Source organism: Coffea arabica, chromosome 8c, assembly GCF_036785885.1.
Source record: "Coffea arabica cultivar ET-39 chromosome 8c, Coffea Arabica ET-39 HiFi, whole genome shotgun sequence".
NCBI classification, from domain to species: domain Eukaryota; kingdom Viridiplantae; phylum Streptophyta; class Magnoliopsida; order Gentianales; family Rubiaceae; genus Coffea; species Coffea arabica.
Genome location: NC_092325.1, coordinates 2883672 through 2902551, shown reverse-complemented (window position 1 = coordinate 2902551; position 18880 = coordinate 2883672). Strand labels below are relative to the sequence as shown.

The 18880-nt window shown below is 37.9% G+C and overlaps 3 protein-coding genes across 3 annotated transcripts; 2 read left to right on the top strand and 1 right to left on the bottom strand.

The window, feature by feature from the left end:
* The first annotated feature begins 8625 nt into the window (after nt 1-8625).
* LOC113707088 (uncharacterized) lies at nt 8626-10718 on the top strand. Its single transcript, XM_072063861.1, has 3 exons — nt 8626-9280; nt 9863-10041; nt 10131-10718. The coding sequence occupies exons 1-3, from the start codon at nt 8626-8628 to the stop codon at nt 10716-10718; spliced, it is 1422 nt and encodes a 473-aa protein (XP_071919962.1).
* A 2494-nt stretch (nt 10719-13212) lies between these two features.
* LOC113706359 (uncharacterized) lies at nt 13213-14295 on the top strand. Its single transcript, XM_027228249.2, has one exon. The coding sequence runs from the start codon at nt 13653-13655 to the stop codon at nt 13992-13994; it is 342 nt and encodes a 113-aa protein (XP_027084050.1). The 5' UTR covers nt 13213-13652; the 3' UTR covers nt 13995-14295.
* Nucleotides 14296-15457: 1162 nt separating this feature from the next.
* LOC113705603 (uncharacterized) lies at nt 15458-18832 on the bottom strand. The gene is made up of 2 exons (XM_027227515.2): nt 18557-18832; nt 15458-16683 (listed from the first exon to the last, which is right to left on the bottom strand). Exon 2 carries the CDS (start codon nt 16474-16476, stop codon nt 15727-15729), a length of 750 nt encoding a protein of 249 aa, XP_027083316.1. The 5' UTR covers nt 16477-16683; nt 18557-18832; the 3' UTR covers nt 15458-15726.
* Between the last annotated feature and the right edge of the window lie 48 nt (nt 18833-18880).

Genomic DNA, 18880 nt, shown 5'->3' with positions numbered 1-18880 from the left:
AATCAAAACATGCAGGTTATACTCATTGTTAGGTTATAGGATTCAAAATACATCTCTGCTCAGATGGTGGGGAGTATTTAGTGTGTAGGCCCACACCATAGGAGTCCATGCGCTTAAAGTACTCGATATAGCTGAGGTGATCTTTCAAAATAAGTAAAATCTGTCTTGAGGGTGCACTTTTATTTCCTATAAGAATTCTTAATATTATAGGATTCTTATTTCTTACCCAAAGTTACGTACTTTAACAACTTAAATCAAGATAAACCTACATTTAATGTTTTTACCAATATCTTTTTATATTCTTATCAATTCTTATTTCTTATGCCTACACTACATATAGCCTCTAATATATTGATTTCAAGTATCAAATTCATGGTTAGGTATTTTCAGCGCAAGCGATTGGTACATTAAAACATCGATTTTGGGCTTCCACTTCTCTTGATTATCAGGTACATCTTCTTTCAATACATATTTTTTTTAAAAAGGCATGTTGATCTTCAATTGTAAAGTTTAGTAATATGTCTTGAATTTTGTTTTTTTTGTTTTTATTTTCTGTTTGTTTTTTTATGAACACATAGGATTAGTAATAAATCTTGAATTAGTAATAAATTTTTCTTATATTTCACATATTATATCTCACATAATATTTTTGCCTTTAATTTTGATAAATTATTATCAGATTGGTGGAACCGACAACCAATATCAACTTGAAGCATCTTTTTCCCAGATCTCAATTAGTATAACAGATGATTCTAATAAAAAACACTTCAATACACTTCATATGAATCATCATCAGAAGGTTTAACAAAAACCACAGAGGAAGAAAATCCTCATAAAAAGATTTGCATGAGAAGGTAGATTTAATATACTATTTTACTTTTTTAAATTATAATCTTTACGTGTTGTTATACACAATCTTGAATGCAATAAATTATTTATTTTTTTATACTTAGTTATCCTGTTTTGCTATCATGCAGTGATAATGAAAAATCAATAAATGCTGATTTGCACGGACAAATCGAGGAGAATGTTCAAATAGAAGAAAAATAAAAACAAGTTTCTGAAGAGCAGGATATTATTTGATACTATTTACTGCACTTTTTATTTATTTTCAAGTTTTTGAATGTTATGCTATTGTCGAATGTTATTTTTTCTATTTTTAAATTATTATTAACTGAATTAGATGTTCAAATTTATATTATAAGAATACTTTATATTACAATGCACATATAATAATATACTTAAGAAAAGTTATAGTAAAATATACATTAAGTTTGTATTTCATATCGACATTTTTATAAAATAAACTAAATAATTTATTATTTTTCGAAGATTCCCGTTCAATGAACGGGTACAAAACTAATTATAAAATTAATGACAAAATTGCAATCTATCAACATGCGAACATTGCCGTTTCATTTACCATAGGGTGTGATGACTAAGTCCGACGGTTCAATGGCTAAGACTGTATTACAATTTACAACCACCTGCGTTACCGGTTGAGGAAACTAGCCACCAGGCATTGTTTGCTATTTGAGGGCTAAGCCTCCCAGAAAGGAGGAGGAGGAGGAAATGAACCACCAGTTTGTGCACCTGCCCAACCACATGACGGTTAAAACCTTTCAAATCCGTTATAGGAACATGAGAATTTCTGATGCGACATCTTTCAATCGAAGCAAGTCATTAGATCAAAATTTTTATCTTAGATGTTTAACAAAGTAAACTCTTGAGTAGATCAGCTCCTATAATCTATAACCATTCCGGAAAAAAGTATCACACTACTTTTTGGGGATTATTCTAGGTGTGTTTGTTAACAAACTTCAGCCCTATGAAAGAAAGAAACTGGTAGGGAGGCTAGATGACACAATTGCAACTAACTGCTTACTGCTCCCAGCGCAAGGATACAGTGCCAAAGATAACCAATGACACCTATCCATTATTTGCTAACATGACCCTTCAATCTTGCAGCAGCAAAAGTTACAGCTCATGCTCAAGCTGTTGCAGGAATAACAGTTCATGCTCAAGTTGTTGCAGGAGCAATAGTTCATGAAATTGCTGCAGCTGTTTCTGAAGTAGCTCGTGGTAATTCTAGGGTAGTCGATGCTCTTCCACTGACTGCACCACCAGGTTCTCTTTGCTATTGAGCTGCTGCAGCCTCCGCTTGAATTCGATCTGTTGGGAAGGACTGAGCCACCTTTCAAGTTTAAGAATGATACCAGTATACTCATAGTATATAGGTAGAGATTCAGCTGGAATATAAGACTAGATTCTTGGCCTATCCAGCCTGCAGGTTGTGAATCAGAATGTGTCAAGATATATATCTGTCAAGATCTGTCAAGATATGTATCAACTTGGTATATATCTCTTGTATATATAGTAGTTAGCATATTCTTCTCCTAATTAATAGGAGACCTAGCGTAATTGTTGGTAGGGTTCTGTACTCACATGTATATATAGATAATTGCTATGCTAATGATGGAGGGATTTTCTTTGGCCGCACAAATCTTGTCATGGTATCAGAGCCTTGTGCTCTGATTCTTCAATAGACTTCATTCATTGATCTCTTTTCTTCTCGTGCATGGCCACTTCCGATAATAAGAAGGATGGTGACTCATCCAAAAAGAGAGTAACCTCTCCATATGATCTAAATCGTAATGACAATCCTGGAAATCTGGTTACCCATGTTCAACTGAAGGGTGATAATTATGATGAATGGGCCAAAGCTATTTGTATGTCTATGCGTTCGAAGAAGAAATTGGGATTCCTGGATGGCACAATCCAACGTCCCGATGATGACTCTGATGATCTTGAAGATTGGTATACAGTGAACTCGATGTTGGTCTCGTGGATTTTCAATACTATTGAGTCGACACTCAGATCCACCATCTCTTACAAGGATAGTGCCTTCGATCTCTGGCAAGATATCAGGGAAAGATTTCGTGTGACAAATGGGCCTCGCATTCAACAACTTAAGGTTGTCGTTGTCGAATGTAAGCAAGGAAACTCAACCATTAGTGATTATTATGGCCGGATGAAAAAGCTTTGGGAAGAATTGGTAGACCACGATGCGATTCCGATGTGTCATTGTGGACGGTGTACATGCAACTTAACGAAAGCATTTGATAAGAGAGCTGAAGATGAGAAGGTACATCAATTTCTTATGGGACTTAATTCTGATATATATGGCACGATACGTTCCACCATATTGGGTAGTGATCCATTGCCCAATATGAACAAAGTCTATGCCTCTATGATTCGAGAAGAGCAGGTTCACACTGCTAGCTCGTCTAAAGAGATGAAAGGTGAAGTGATGAGTTTTGTTGCACAAATCAATCCGGGGCGTGGGCGTGAGATGGTGAAAGATCCAACCAGATTCTGCACTCACTGCAAACGCACTGGTCATGAAGCAGACAATTGTTTCCAATTGATTGGTTATCCTGACTGGTGGGGAGATCGTACTCGTGGTGTCGGGAGAGGCACTGGCCGAGGCAAAGGAACTGGACGAGGCCATAGGGGAGGACGTGGAGGCCAGGCGCATGCAGCTATGGCTTCTGGGTCATCTACTAATGGAGCTCTTGAAGGAGGTTTGAATCAAAATGGTCTCACAGGAATAACTGAGGACCAATGGCAAATGTTGCGGACTTTCCTTAATGCACAAACAAAACCTACACTAAAGATGACTGGTAAGAAAACAAATGTGACATGGATTATCGACACTGGAGCCTCTAATCACATGACAGGCAATCTAGAACTCTTAATTGATCTCCAGGATTTGATGGGGTGTCCGGTGGGACTTCCTAATGGTGAATCTGTTATGGCAACTAAGGCAGGGGTGGCTGTGTTAAACAAACACTTAACCTTGCATGATGTGCTTTATGTACCAAATCTGACTTGCAATTTGATCTCTGTGTCTCAATTAATTCGTCAGAATAATTGCTTCCTGTTATTCACTGACATTTTATGTGCAATACAGGGCCGCACTTCGAGGATGCTGATTGGAATGGGTGAACAGCGGGAAGGGCTCTATTATCTTTGTGGCTCTTCTACCGTAAATGCAATTAAGACTGGTGACTCAAGCACGTTTGATCTCTGGCATAACCGGTTGGGTCACCCCTCCACTAAAATAATTGAGATGCTTCCTCATGTTGGCTCTCGAGGGTCTAGTAGCTTGACCAATAAAGTCTGTGAAGTTTGCCTTCGTGCAAAACAGACTCGTTCACGTTTTCCGCTTAGTGATCATCATTCTTTAAATATTTTTGAACTCATACATTGTGATTTATGGGGACCCTATCGTACCCCATCCTCTACTGGTGCTATTTATTTTTTTAACACTTGTTGATGATTGTTCTCGTGCTGTTTGGATTTTTTTTCTCAATGATAAGACTGCTGTTCCTCAAACCATACGCAATTTCTTTTCCTACGTGCATAGACAATTCAACAAAAAGTTAAAGTGGTGCGTAGTGATAACGGCACTGAGTTCAATTCTTTGAAGCCTTATTTTGCTGAGCATGGTGTGATATTTGAAACTTCTTGCAAGGGCACGCCTCAACAAAATGGACGTGTTGAACGCAAACACCAACACATTCTAAATGTTGGTCGGGCGTTAATGTTTCAGGGCCATTTGCCTATTCAATTTTGGGGCGAATGTATTTTGACTGCTGGATACTTAATTAATCGCACACCTTCTGTTCTTTTACATGGGAAAACTCCTTATGAGATTTTATATGGAAAACCTCCTTCTTATGATCATCTCCGAACTTTTGGCTGTTTGTGTTTTGTTCATAATCAAGATTGCAAAGGGGACAAATTTGCGAGTCGGAGTAGGCGCTGTGTTTTTGTCGGTTATCCGTACGGAAAAAAAGGGTGGCATGTTTATGATTTAGATACTCATGAATACCTTGTATCGCGTGATGTGATTTTTTCTGAATCCACTTTTCCTTATTTTGCTCATGTGTCCTCTCCTGTCACTGCTCCTTCTTCTGCATTGCCTACTGGTGTTGATGAGGTTGTCTCTAAGCCGGAACTTGAACCTATTGGCGAGCCTGAGCCTGAGCTTGAGCCTGAGCCTATGCCCATAGTTCTACGGGATGAACCAGCGCTCGATCATCTTGGCGAATCCTCTCGTCCTACTGATGAGCAACCTGAGGAGCTTCTGGGCTGCGGTCATCGATCTAAGCAACAATCAGTACTTCTTCGAGATTTTGTGACAAACACAATCACAACGTCGAGCCCTTCCCCCGCTTGTTCATCGACCCAATCGCCGTCCTCAGGTACGACCTATCCTATAGCACATTTTATGAACTATGATCGATTTTCTTTGCGACACAGGGACTTTCTTGCTACTCTCACTGCTAGACTTGAACCTTCTACATATACTGAGGCTGTTGTACATGACTGTTGGCGTGCGGCTATGCAACATGAGCTACAGGCCTTGGAGACTAATGGCACTTGGGAGTTGACGCATTTACCTCCTGGCAAGAAGTCCATTGGTTGTAAATGGGTTTATCGCATCAAGTACCATTCTAATGGTACTATCGAACGGTACAAGGCCAGATTGGTCATTCTTGGCAATCGCCAAGTTGAGGGCATTGATTATAATGAAACGTTTGTTCCTGTTGTGAAACTGGTCACCGTTCGCACTTTTCTTGCAGTAGCGGCTGCCTGCAATTGGGAACTTCATCAAATGGATGTTCACAATGCTTTTCTTCATGGTGATTTGAAGGAAGAGATGTACATGCGACCTCCACCAGGGTTTTCTCCTCTCAAGCCTAACCTTGTTTGTCGTCTGAAGAAATCTTTATACGGGTTGAAACAGGCTCCCCGGTGTTGGTTTGCCAAACTTAGTACTGCTTTAAAGCAATATGGCTTTATTCAATCTTATGCAGACTACTCATTGTTTACCCTGCGTCGTCATGCCACTGAGGTTCATGTTTTGGTTTACGTTGATGATCTTATTATTTCAGGAAATGATAGCTCGACTATTCATCAGTTCAAGAATTACTTGAGCTCTTGTTTTCATATGAAAGATTTAGGTGCCCTCAAGTACTTTCTAGGTATTGAGGTCGCTCGCAGTCCTGAAGGAATTTTCTTGTGTCAACGCAAATATGCGTTAGACATTATTTCTGAGGCTGGTCTTTTAGGTAGCAAACCAGCTGCCTTTCCTCTTGAGCAGAATCATCGTTTAGCTTTGGCTGACGGTGCTCATTTTGACACTCCCGAGCGTTACCGGCGTTTGGTTGGCCGTTTTATTTATTTATCGGTGACTCGTCCTGAGCTATCTTATTGTGTTCATATTTTAGCTCAGTTTATGCAAGCACCTCGTGTGGCACATTGGGAAGCTGCTTTGCGTGTTGTTCGGTATTTAAAAAGTCATCCCGGCCAAGGTATTTTGCTACGGGCTGACTGTGATTTGCAACTCTCTGCTTGGTGTGATTCTGACTGGGCTAGTTGTCCTTTGACTCGCCGGTCATTAACTGGGTGGCTGGTGTTTCTTGGAAATTCACCAGTATCCTGGAAAACAAAGAAACAACCTACTGTATCTCGTTCTTCCGCTGAGGCAGAATATCGCTCCATGGCTACAACTATTTCCGAGTTAAAATGGTTAAAAGCTTTATTATGTGATCTTGGGATTTCCCATTCTCAACCGATGCTCTTATATTGTGATAGTCAGGCTGCTCTACATATTGCTGCTAATCCTGTCTTTCATGAGCGTACCAAGCATATTGAGGTTGACTGTCATTTTGTCCGTGATGCCATACAGGATGGCACCATTCGCCCAGCTTATGTGTCTACTCATGCGCAATTAGCTGATATTCTCACTAAGGCCGTTGGGACGTCGCAATTTGGATCATTCCTTCGCAAGTTGGGCATTTGTGATCTCCATGCTCCAACTTGAGGGGGGGTGTCAAGATATATATCTGTCAAGATCTGTCAAGATATGTATCAACTTGGTATATATCTCTTGTATATATAGTAGTTAGCATATTCTTCTTCTAATTAATAGGAGACCTAGCGTAATTGTTGGTAGGGTTCTGTACTCACATGTATATATAGACAGCCACGGATTTAAGGGGGGGCTGGTGGGGGCTTAAGCCCCCCCCAAGCGGCCGGAAAATCCCCTATATATAGCCATATAGGGGATTCCGGCGGCCAACCCAGCCCAGCCCAGTCCCCCCACGGTGATCCAGATCTACCATCCTCCATGGCTCCATGCCTCCATGAATGCTGCAGAGGAAGTGAAGAAGAGCTGGGCCTGGAAAGCCGCTGCCAGCCTGCCGTGCTGAGTCTGCTGACTGCTGAGGTCCGAGGAAGAAGATGACCCAATTTATGTTGAATTTTTTTTTTGCCCTCTAAATACAAAACGACGTCGTTTCACTTTTAGTGGAACGACGTCGTTTTGTATAATGAGGGAAAAAAAAATACATCAGATGAAGCCCTAAGGCTTCATCTGATGCAAAAGCACGCCGCCAATGCCAAAGGCCAAAGGGCAAACACCGAAGCCACTCACGAAGACTCCAAGTCTCCAACTCCAAGAAGAAGACGCCACTCACGCCAGGCTCCAAGAACTCCAAGAAGCTTCAGTTGAGATTCTACCATCCTGCTTCAAGCCTTCAATTCAAGGCTCCAAGACTCCAACTCTCCACCATTCCATTCACATAAATCTTTTAGGTTAGTTTTTTGGTTTAAATTACAATATTCATCTTTATATTTTTGTTAATTATATGTTTAAATTATTTTTGAATTTTGAGTATCTTGATATTAATTTGATTAAGATTAATTTTTATTTAGTTTATGTTAATGTAATTTAAGAATTTGAAAGATTACATTAAAAAATTTAATGATATTAAATTTAAATTAGAAATTAGTTTAGAAATTGTATAGATTTTAGGTTGTATTTAGTTTTTAAAATTTTGTTAGTTTTATATTTGAAATTTTAAGAATTAATTATGTGAATTAGAAATTTTGAATGTAAATATAAATTCAAAATTTTATGAGATTGAATTAGAAATTATATGGGTATTTAGTTGTACCTTATTTTAACTTTTTGATAATTTTATATAATGAATTTTATAAATTGAGAAATATAAGTAATATGAATTTATTATTAAATTAAAGAATTATTTATATGAATTTTAAATTAATTGATTATTGAATTGCATAATTTTATTGAATTTAACCACAATTATTTAATTGTGACAGAAAATGGAGAGATTCTTTAAACCTAAACGAGTCCGTAGTGGTGAATCTTCAAATGAGCCTAATATTAGTGAACCAGTTCAAAATCAATCTTGTGTGGAATTGAATTTAAATGATATTGTTAGTGATCCGGGATTACGAAAATCAGTTGAGAAATTTGATATTTCTCTTCGAGACCATGTCCGAAGAGAGTATTTGACTAGGGGACCTTGCCAACCGATTGGCCATATGTATCCAAAAACATCATTTGGTAAACAACATAGAAGTTTCCAAGATAGTTGGTATCAAAAGTTTGTATGGTTAGAGTATAGCATATCGAAAGATGCGGCGTTTTGCTTTTGGTGCTTTCTTTTCAAAACACAAAATAAGGGAGGTCGATATGCAGAGGATGCCTTTACAAAAACGGGATTCAATAATTGGAAAAAAGCAATGGAAAGATTTAATGAACATATTGGAGCTGTGAATAGTTGCCATAATGATGCTAGAATACAGTTTGAAAGTTTTCAAGATCAAAGGCATAGTGTGTCAAATGTGCTACGATCTTGTGGGCGCGAAATAGATATTGCATATCGCACCCGTTTAACTGCTGCTCTGGATGTGACCCGCTTTCTTTTGAAGCAAGGATTGGCTTTTCGTGGAAATGATGAGTCAACTAGTTCTTCAAATAGAGGCAATTTTCTTGAATTGTTTGAGTGGTATAGCCAGCGAAATACTGAGATTTTTGAGGTTGTAAATCAAAATGCTCTTGCAAATAATCAACTAACTTCTCCAATGATTCAAAAAGATCTGGCACATGCTTGTGCCTCAGAGATCACAAGTGTTATAATCAATGATATTGGAGACAATTATTTTTCCCTAATAGTTGATGAGTCTCGAGACAGTTCAGTGAAAGAGCAAATGGGAGTTGTTTTGAGATATGTGAACAAAGAAGGGCGTGTGATTGAACGTTTCCTTGCAATTGTACATGTGTCTGACACCACATCTCTTTGTTTGAAAGATGCAATTGATTCTTTATTCGCGCAACACGGATTATCATTATCCAAATTGAGAGGTCAAGGATATGATGGAGCTTCAAATATGCGAGGTGAGTTCAATGGTTTGAAGGCCCTTATATTACAAGAAAATCCCTATGCGATGTATATTCACTGTTTTGCTCACCAACTCCAGTTAGTTATTGTTGCTGTTGCTAAGGGAAATATCATTGTCAGTGAATTCTTTGTCTATGTCTCTATGATTGTCAATTTAACTGGAGTATCATGTAAAAGGAGAGATCAATTAAGACAAATAGAATATGATAAGATTGTTACACTTTTAGACAGTGGAGATATTATTAGTGGAAAAGGCAAAAATCAAGAAACTAGTTTAGCAAGACCAGGGGATACTCGTTGGGGATCACACTATCTAACATTACTTCGTCTATCCTCTATGTGGGCTTCGGTGATTGGAATATTGGGAAATATACAAGATGATGCCTCCACTTCTGACAATAGAGGTATGGCCAGGGGTTTGATTGATAGAATGAATGATTATGAGTTTGTTTTTGCATTGCACCTGATGAAGTATTTATTGGGAATCACAAATGACTTGTCACTTGTTTTGCAACAAAGGGATCAAAATATTGTCCAAGCCATGAGTTTGATTGATACTATGAAATCTCAATTGCAAGACTTTAGGGAAGAGGGATGGCAAATAATTTTAGATGAAGTCAACAATTTTTGTGAGTTGAATATGATTCCCGTGATTGATATGGAAGACAGTATAGCAATCCGTGGCAATGCCAGGCGCAGTCGCAGAGGTCAAACCATCACTAATTTTCATCATTATCGCGTGGAAATTTTTTGTGAGGTATTATTTTTGAAATTATTATTTCATTACATTTGTTACTTGTTAGCAGATTTTCTTAGTTATTAATTTTATTATTGTTGTGATGTCAGGTTGTTGATTTAATTATACAAGAGATGAATAATCGTTTCTCGGAAGTTAGCACGGAATTGCTTAGTTGCATAGCATGTCTTGATCCAAAAAGTTCTTTCTCTCAATTCAATGTGCAGAAACTACTCCGTCTTGCTGATTTATATCCTGAAGATTTCTCAAGTAACGATTATTTATATCTTGAGTCTCAACTTCGAAATTATATTTATAATGTGCAACGCGATCCTCAATTTTCAGAAGTTGGAGATTTGGGAAGTCTTGCTCAACAAATGGTTAAAACTGGTAAAAATACAGTTTTTCCATTGGTTTATCGTCTGATCCAGTTGGCATTAGTTCTACCAGTTGCGACTGCTTCTGTTGAAAGAGTATTTTCTGCAATGAATATTGTCAAGACTGATTTGCGCAACAAAATGGGAGACGAGTGGATGAATGACTGTCTGGTTGTATACATCGAGAAGGATATTTTTGCAACAATTGAAAATGAGCAAATATTGCAACGTTTTCAACGGATGAAGACTCGCAGAATGCAATTGCCTCCTCTTCGTTATTCGAGTGCAACAACTACCACTACTTCAAGTGTTAATCAATAACAAATTTTTGGGTATGTATAATTATATGTTTTTATTATTTTTATAATTATTGATTCTAAATTTTACTTATTAAATATATTTATTTCGTCACAAAAAAAAATTTTTAATACACTTCAGCCCCCCAAAAATAAATTTCTGGCTCCGTCCCTGTATATAGATAATTGCTATGCTAATGATGGAGGGATTTTCTTTGGCCGCACAAATCTTGTCAGAATGTTTTCATCGTCCCTACAAGAAACCCGTATGTTTTTATTGAGTTCATCTAGAATTAATCATTTTTTTCCTATGAAGATGGCTTCGCCAACTTTTTGCTAAAAGTAAATGCCAAATTAGGCACGAATCGTTCTATCACGTGTTCCAATTTTGTGGCTAATTAATATACAAAAACAAATGAAAATGCAAAACTTGATTAAAAGTTTGAAAAAAAATCTATTTGATTTGGTCAGTTTATCTACTTATTCCTGGAGAATAATCCATCCTATCCTTAAATCCAATCCAAATTCAAACCTCAAAGTCTGATTAGAAGTTCTAGTTTTGCATAAAAGCTATCTTTAAAGTAGTACCGTAATTTTTAAGACAGAATAACTACACTCCATTCTTTTTGTCATTTGAAATTTGTAAAGAACCACGAGTAGCTGGTAAACCAAATGGACTAATTTGCCGAATGAGCCAAAAATGAATGCGAGCTTGCAACATGCAACTTCTTATTCAACTTGGAGCTCCTAACGACCCCATTTATTACTCTAGGTCCATCTCCAGCTACGGTCAAGATGTTTTTCCTATTTCTCAAATTTCTGTAGACTACATTTGCCGTCCACAAACATCTCCATTGACCCTTTTTTCTGACTTCTGAATTTCGTTTTGGGACTTGATATTTAGTGCTGCTCCACTACAATGAGAGTCTGATACCATAATTGCATGAACGAACAAGGGTAGTCATTTCTGGTTAACTGGAACCATGGAAGATGATTCTTTCTCCCATATAAGAACTCGATACATGCGCTTGATCAAGTTTTATCAATCAATAGGACAAGAAAAGCCGGTTATCCCTCCAATCTCCGGTTCCAGGCCGGAAGATACACCTAAGGGGGAGCGGGCTATCCGGGTCATTGCCACTAGGCCCGAAGATGAGCTTATGGAGATGGCTATCAGGACCCTCTTTGTCAGGCCCGAAGACAGACTTAAGCATAGGCGATCATCTGTTGCCCGTGATGATAATATCCAGAAACGCTTGAAATCTGTCATTCAAGATGCCCGGCAAGGCTGGACGTACGCAATCTTCTGGCGAGTTTCTGAAGCTTTGGACCCCATGAATCCTCTACTGTTAAGCTGGTGTGATGGGTACTTCTCTGAAGAAGCTGGACAGATTACTAATTTTCGAGCAATGCCTCCGCCGTGTGTGGGGGAGCTAGAGCACAGGAAAAGTGTCTTCCGGCAGATCACCTCTTTGTTGTGTGAGGGAGTTGCAGAGCCGGAAGAAGAGGTGACTGATTCGCTGTGGTTTTTCCTCGTTTCTGCGACTCAGTTTTTTGTTGGTGGAGCTGGGCTCCCGGGCCGGGCCTTCGAGACGTCTACTGCAATTTGGGTTACTGGCACTCAGAAGCTGGCGGGCTTGGATTGTACGCATGCAGATGAGGCCCGGAAATATGGGATCCAGACTTTGGTTAATACACCTGTGGAAGACGGCGTCGTAGAGCTGGGATCCACCATCCACGTCCTTGATTCTTCCCACGTCTGACCTTAATCTGTCAGATAGGGTGAAAAGATTGTTCAAGTCTAGGAACAATACTAGTAATATTGAGCAAGTAATGGGTTAGAGTAGCTCTTTGCCTCTATTGCTTTATCAATTTGTGTTCTATAAATTATCTCAGCATACTTAAGATTCTGTTTGGATTGCTGTCTTTTTGAAAACTTTTGAATAAAAAATGCACTGTAATAATTTGATTTGTGACGTAAAAAGACGATTAAAAAATATTTCACGAAATCGTAAACATTTTTTAGAGAAAAAAAATGACAATTCAACCCAGGCCTTTTCTCAAATAATTTTTATTGTACGTTGATTTAGTGTTGCTCAATAATATATATTATGAATTATTGCAGCCATCCTTGTTGCAACATGTAAGATTTCATTTGAGAAGGAAACATGTGTGCGTATTTTCTCTCAAACCTTGGTGTCTATTCTAATTCATCATTGATCAAATGTAATCAACCACATTTGGCTCAGACACCTCCGTTTGAATTAGCTATTTTTGAGGGTATTTTTGAAAAATTTTATTGTAGCGGAGTTTTTAGAATATATTTTAGGATACTTTTAGAAAATATTTTGAAATATTTAAGAGTAATAGAGTTTTTAAAATATATTTTGAGATATTTTTTGAATATAAAAAAAAATTTAGACTATTTTTTAGAGTACTTTTTAAAAGTTTTTATAGTGTTTGAAAAACTAGTAGATCCAAACAATGATTTATTTTTGCTGACTTATTACAGACGCGGTTCAGAAATCCTTTACAAATTAAATATACGGTCAAGTGCACTGCTGCTGCTTTCTCGGGTTTGCAAGCCTGGAGATTTCTTTGCTTCTCATGAATTGGATCATTGGTTCACCATTTTTCTAGGACCTAATCTTGAGGGAAATACAAAGAATAATTCTTATTAACAAGAAGACAATGCCTATGGCCAAAATGGGAAGCAGCACCCCAAGCCTGCACCAACCTATTCCCTTAAACATTCTTTGTGGATTATCACAGCTCCAATCTGCCTGGGATTTTCCATCCATCCTAACCCACAAGAGATCTTCAATCACATGTAAATAAAAACTGTACATCTTGAATCATTAGGTAACCTATTTGCCGCTTCCCTGGGGTTAGCCATCAGATTGATCATAGCACAGAAACAAAGAAAAAAAGCGCACAGTTGATCTCCTTTTTTAACACCATGAATCTCAATTGCTTGACCTGTCAAGGCATGAAGAGGACAGATTCAGATGTTGATATGAGAAGCGGATTGTACCAAGGAAAGCCGAATGGCTACATGGTTTTGCCTACAGTTGACAGGAGCTGGTCAGGAAATCTGGTGCCAAGGCCTCCTAGTTATGACAAAGTGCGAACTGGGACGATTCTGATGGCTGAAAAGAATGCGAATAAGGGTAAATATAGGATCCACAATAGTGCACCTATCGAGACGGGCACGCCAAGATTGGTAAGGAGCAGCGGGATGAGAAGGGATTGGAGCTTTGAGGATGTGAGAAGGGTGGATGCTTACCATCTTCATAAATAGATTAAGTGCAAGCATTATCTAGTTGATAGCTGTGTATGCTAGGATGCTACTTCCCATGCATCCTCAAATATCCCCTACTTGTCATTTTTTTTCCCTTTTTCTCTTATTAAAAGTTTCATATGTCCTCTCTTGGATTTCATATCCATAGAAAAGGAAAACAGCAGGTGTATCTATTGCTGCGATTGAAAGTTAACCGGTGTTGGTACAGGGACCGGGAATTTGTTGTTGTTACTATAGAAATATGGTACTGACAAAGTCTCTCTTGTAAAATATGTTAGTAATTCTTGTATTGCATGATTGTAAAGACATTTCAATTATTCCTTGCAAGCTTGATAATCAAATCTAAAATTTTATTTCATTAACTGAACTGAACCGCCTGCACCTGTTCCAAAGGAGCTTGCCAGAATATGAACAGTTTCATATTTTCTCTCTTGGATTTCATATCCATAGAAAAGAAAAATAGCAGGTGCATCTGATGCTGTGATTGAAAGTTGACCGGTGTTAGTACAGACAGGGTCGGGGAATTTGGTGTTACTATTGAAATATGGCACCTACAAATTCTCTCTTGTAAAATTTGCTAGTAACTCTAGTAGTCGCATGATTAGCATCTTCGCTTTTCTTTTGAGACTTTCATCTGTTCATATTCAATGATCTAGCAGACTTTTCCATTATTCCTTGAAATGCTTGATAATCAAATCTCAAATTTTAATTTCATTAACCAAATGCATATGTTCCAAAGGAGCTTGCCAGACTGGGGAACCATGTCATCCAACGTTGCTCGTGTGTTTCAACTTGCAAATCGTGTTTTCAAACAAGAATGAACTGAACCTGTCCGCGGTTATTCAATCAAAATATTGAACTGCTATATGCATTGAAGCCATAGAAAACCATGGGGTGTCAACAATTGATGTAGAAGATGTATGAAAGCAACTTTCGTGTTTCTATAACATGCAATAAGTGGATTAAAAAGGTAGCAGTGGAGGCATAGAACTATAGATTTGCTACCGTGTCAATTAACACCTTCTGTGCAGAAATAGCAAATTCCTATCAAGAACTTTTCCTTTTGGGTATATTCTTCTTTCTTAGGATCTGTTTTCCATTTTGAAGACCATAACCTGATTGTATTGTAATATATAAACGCGATTGCTGGAATAGCACCAAATGCTACTTATGCCAGATAAACTGATAAACCATATTCAGTCGCTGCTTTCGATTATTCAAGAGGACAGCTTGCAATGAATTTAACAATTTTAGGCAACTGTCAAGGGATCAGTTGACGGATCAGTTGCTATATCCCTCAAGTACAGGAACAGGAACTTGCGCTGACAGAATCTGTAATTGAGTTTCTGGAGATGAATAGATGAGATATGTCGTTGGGTTTTGTAGAAAGTGGTCAGGATAAAACTCGACCAATCCTAAATATACTCTACACGCACTATCAGCCATTAAAGGCAACCGTCAACTTCAGGTTCTGTACAGCTACTGACCAAAAGTCCAGCAGATAACAGATTAACATAACTTCACCATAAACTTGTAAAAGACAGAAGAGGTAGAGAACAGTTTACACACAAATCTTGATCACGAAAAACTTCACTACAAGGACAAGTTAGATATTACAAAAAAAAAAAAAAAAAAAAAAAAGCCAGAAGATATCCTAATACTACTCTCAGCAAAAAAGAAACAGAACTAGAGTATTCACAACACCCAAACCCACCCCACAGCTGATTTCTTGTTAAGCATTTTGACTTTTCCTATTTCTGGCCTCTTCTTTCCAGTGTCTTCGGCTAGGCACCACCTTTTGTGCTTCATTGTCAACTCTAGCCCCACGTGTCTGACATTCTTTGTCTGAATGAGGATAGAAGGCAGAAGCAAAAGACTGGACTTGGCTTGCACTAACAGATGTTACCACCGGAATAACAGGGCCATGAATTCTAACTTCTTGCTCTTTCAATGCGTGGGCCCTTCTCGCATCTCTTTTCCAATCTCTTCGGCTGTGTACCCGAGTTGCAAACTCTTGAGGAGTGTCACTCAAAGGCATTTGTACATGCACCGGCATAAATTGATCCATGGTAATTTCCTTCTTCCTCCGTCGCCTCCGCTTAATCTCTTTGGGCAGGGGAAGGGAGGTGGGTCCCTTCTTTGAATCAGCTTCAGTGTAATGCAAAGGCATTTCTATTTGAGTTGCAGTAAATTGATCCATGCTACTTTCCTTCTTCCTCCGCCGCCTCCGCTTGATCTCTTTGGGCAGTGGCATAGAGGCAGGTGCCTTCTTTGTATCGGCTTCCAGGTACTGCACTGGATGGGATGTCAGCATTCTCTCAGCTGCAAGACGTTTCCGAGCTCTATATCTACGTTGCCGTTCTCTATTTTTTAGACGGCGCATCATAATATCATGATGGCTTCTACCTTGATCGTTTTGATCAATAGATGTTATCAGAGAGAGATTCCCACCAGATATATTAGCATTCTGTGCAATATCCATCTCTCAAGCAAACGGGTCAAAACCTTTGTTACAACATACAACTTTTCCACTTATGCTTTCTGCTGTGAAAAGCTTGTAAGGATCTTCCAAACAATAATTAGCTACTACTGATACAACCTCTTAAAGAATCCACCCAACATCACAAAAGCATCAATCCTTAAGTAGTATGCTTATCTGATGTTGCTTCACAACTCCATACATGCAAAACTGCAAATATGAAAATAATTTTAACAGTATATATTTGGTACAAAATGCTTTGACAGTACAAACTATAGTTTCAGGTTCTCCCATGGAAATGCAGCTTTACGTGACCTAAAAGTGGAAATTTCTTTTTTTTTTTTTTAAGGATATTAAGAATATATGTTACTCAACACAAGCTCTTGCTGTACATCTGTACTTAGTTGCTAATTGCAAGTCCACAAGGTAAATTCCTTATTTGATTATTTTTAATGAAATTACACTGGGATATATAATTATGTAAATACCAGAAAATGATCCGTAGATTCAGTAATTTTGTGTAAAGAACAAACATTGATTGCATAATGATTCACATCATGGAATGACTACATCCTAAATCAATCAATCAGAGGGCCGTATATCTAACATAACAGTTCCCAAGACCTGAGAGATGGTATGAATTTCAGAATGCACAAACTTGAAAATTGTCACCTCTAGTTCTGAAATGGGGCAAACTATCTTAACTGTCACACATTAGCTTTAAAAAGCACGAAAACAGCTCAAGCATTGAACATGAGAAAGGAATATTTATTTATGTCAACCAGTGCATAAGTTTTCTCAAGTCCCAAAAATCATTCTATACTAAATTCCACGAAGCAAGCATCCTTTTAGACAGCTATTTATCTGACTTCAGTTTAAAATTCTTAAATATTTGTGATTGGAACAGTATCAAAAGGGGCACTGAAAACCTTATAATGATGTGCTACCAAGCCAAGGGCACGGGTACAATTTCTTCTGCCATTGATTAAGGATCTTAGCAGTTTCAAAGTACATAAATCATTCCAGATGAACATAACAAACTTCCAAATATGAAAAAGTATTGTGCACTAAAAAATAGCCTCATCAGAGATCGACGAGGATGAACACCATCCATTCAAAACAAAAACTTTTGATCCTCTTCTCCGTGTCACATGTACAACACAGATGTCAACTAAATTGCTATCTTGTGAACCTCTTCAAACATCCAACATGAACTACCCATATAAAAGATAAACAACCATGAATTTTGAACTCAGGAACCTTAACACTCAAACCAAATAATGGATAAGACAGTGAAATCTATCGCACAAACACCCTAGAGGCATGGAATCCTAATGCAATAAAGTTCCATTTCGCACATGTACAAGCTCAACATACAATATAAATTTAACAAGTTCAGCAGCAGAATCTAGAAGACAAGGCAAACTAATACCATCATAAGATAACTGTAACCTTCAACAAAACTGAGATCCATTAAACGAAACATAATGAACTGAACTGACATTAGCCAGGCCACCGCAAACAGACTCATAAAGCATCAAACTTTGTGAACTAGATCCAACACAAGTCTTCATCGCCATACCAAGAAAATAAGAATGAGTCTTAATTGCACCAGAAAAGGGGTTTGTTTTAAGAAGTCAGGGACTCCAGAAAAGTAAAGAGATAATGCTAGATAACCAATATCCCCCATTCATTTTGTAAATCAAGCTGAAGCTGGGGAAACGTGTCCTTTTTCCTATTAAAACTGATGGTTCCCAGTTATAAGAGGGAAAATTCATCTCTGCAAAAGCTACACTTAATTCAAAAAAACATAAAGAAATCAACTTCAAAACTGGTATAAAGGTGTTTTCTTGACAACCAAAAAGTGTTCAAGATATGTCAGAATGCAAAGCTAAGCCCTTGACTGCAAGAAACGCCCAACTGCTCATTTCCAAACTAAATCACAAACAAAAATAAAAATCGCAGATAAAACAAACACACGTATCAAATTTGCTTGTGGATATCACTAAATGAATTGTACTACTACTTAGTACACAAAACAGATTCTACAAAAAAAAAAACACTAAAAGCAAGAAATTAGTACCTCATTCAAGACAAGTTCTGCACACATTCTCATCCATGTTAAAGATCCCTTTCTAATACTAGAAATTGGAATTGGCAGTGGGAGAGAGCCTTAAGAGCAAATCGGGTTCTTTAGCAAACAACAAAAATGTAGAAAATTTTATTGGAAATTATGCGAGCTTTGGATGTGAACAGTGAAAACCGAAGTTTTTTTTTGGGTTTCAGGTTGTGGGTCTTGTCAAGTCAGGAGACTGTTCAAAATACGACCAAACATCAACGCAAACTTTAACAATAGGCTTGCTGCCAAGTGTATTCGCTGCCTATTCCCTTGCTTTTCCCTTCGGCT

Bases quoted from the DNA above. Each gene is read 5' to 3' on its own strand.
- LOC113706359 (XM_027228249.2), top strand. From the start codon at position 13,653: ATGAATCTCAATTGCTTGACCTGTCAAGGCATGAAGAGGACAGATTCA.
- LOC113707088 (XM_072063861.1), top strand. From the start codon at position 8,626: ATGGAAAGATTTAATGAACATATTGGAGCTGTGAATAGTTGCCATAAT. The intron at 9,281-9,862 runs GTGAGTTCAATG...CTCAATTGCAAG, and splicing joins TGGAGCTTCAAATATGCGAG to ACTTTAGGGAAGAGGGATGG. The intron at 10,042-10,130 runs GTATTATTTTTG...TTGTGATGTCAG, and splicing joins GCGTGGAAATTTTTTGTGAG to GTTGTTGATTTAATTATACA.
- LOC113705603 (XM_027227515.2), bottom strand. From the start codon at position 16,476: ATGGATATTGCACAGAATGCTAATATATCTGGTGGGAATCTCTCTCTG.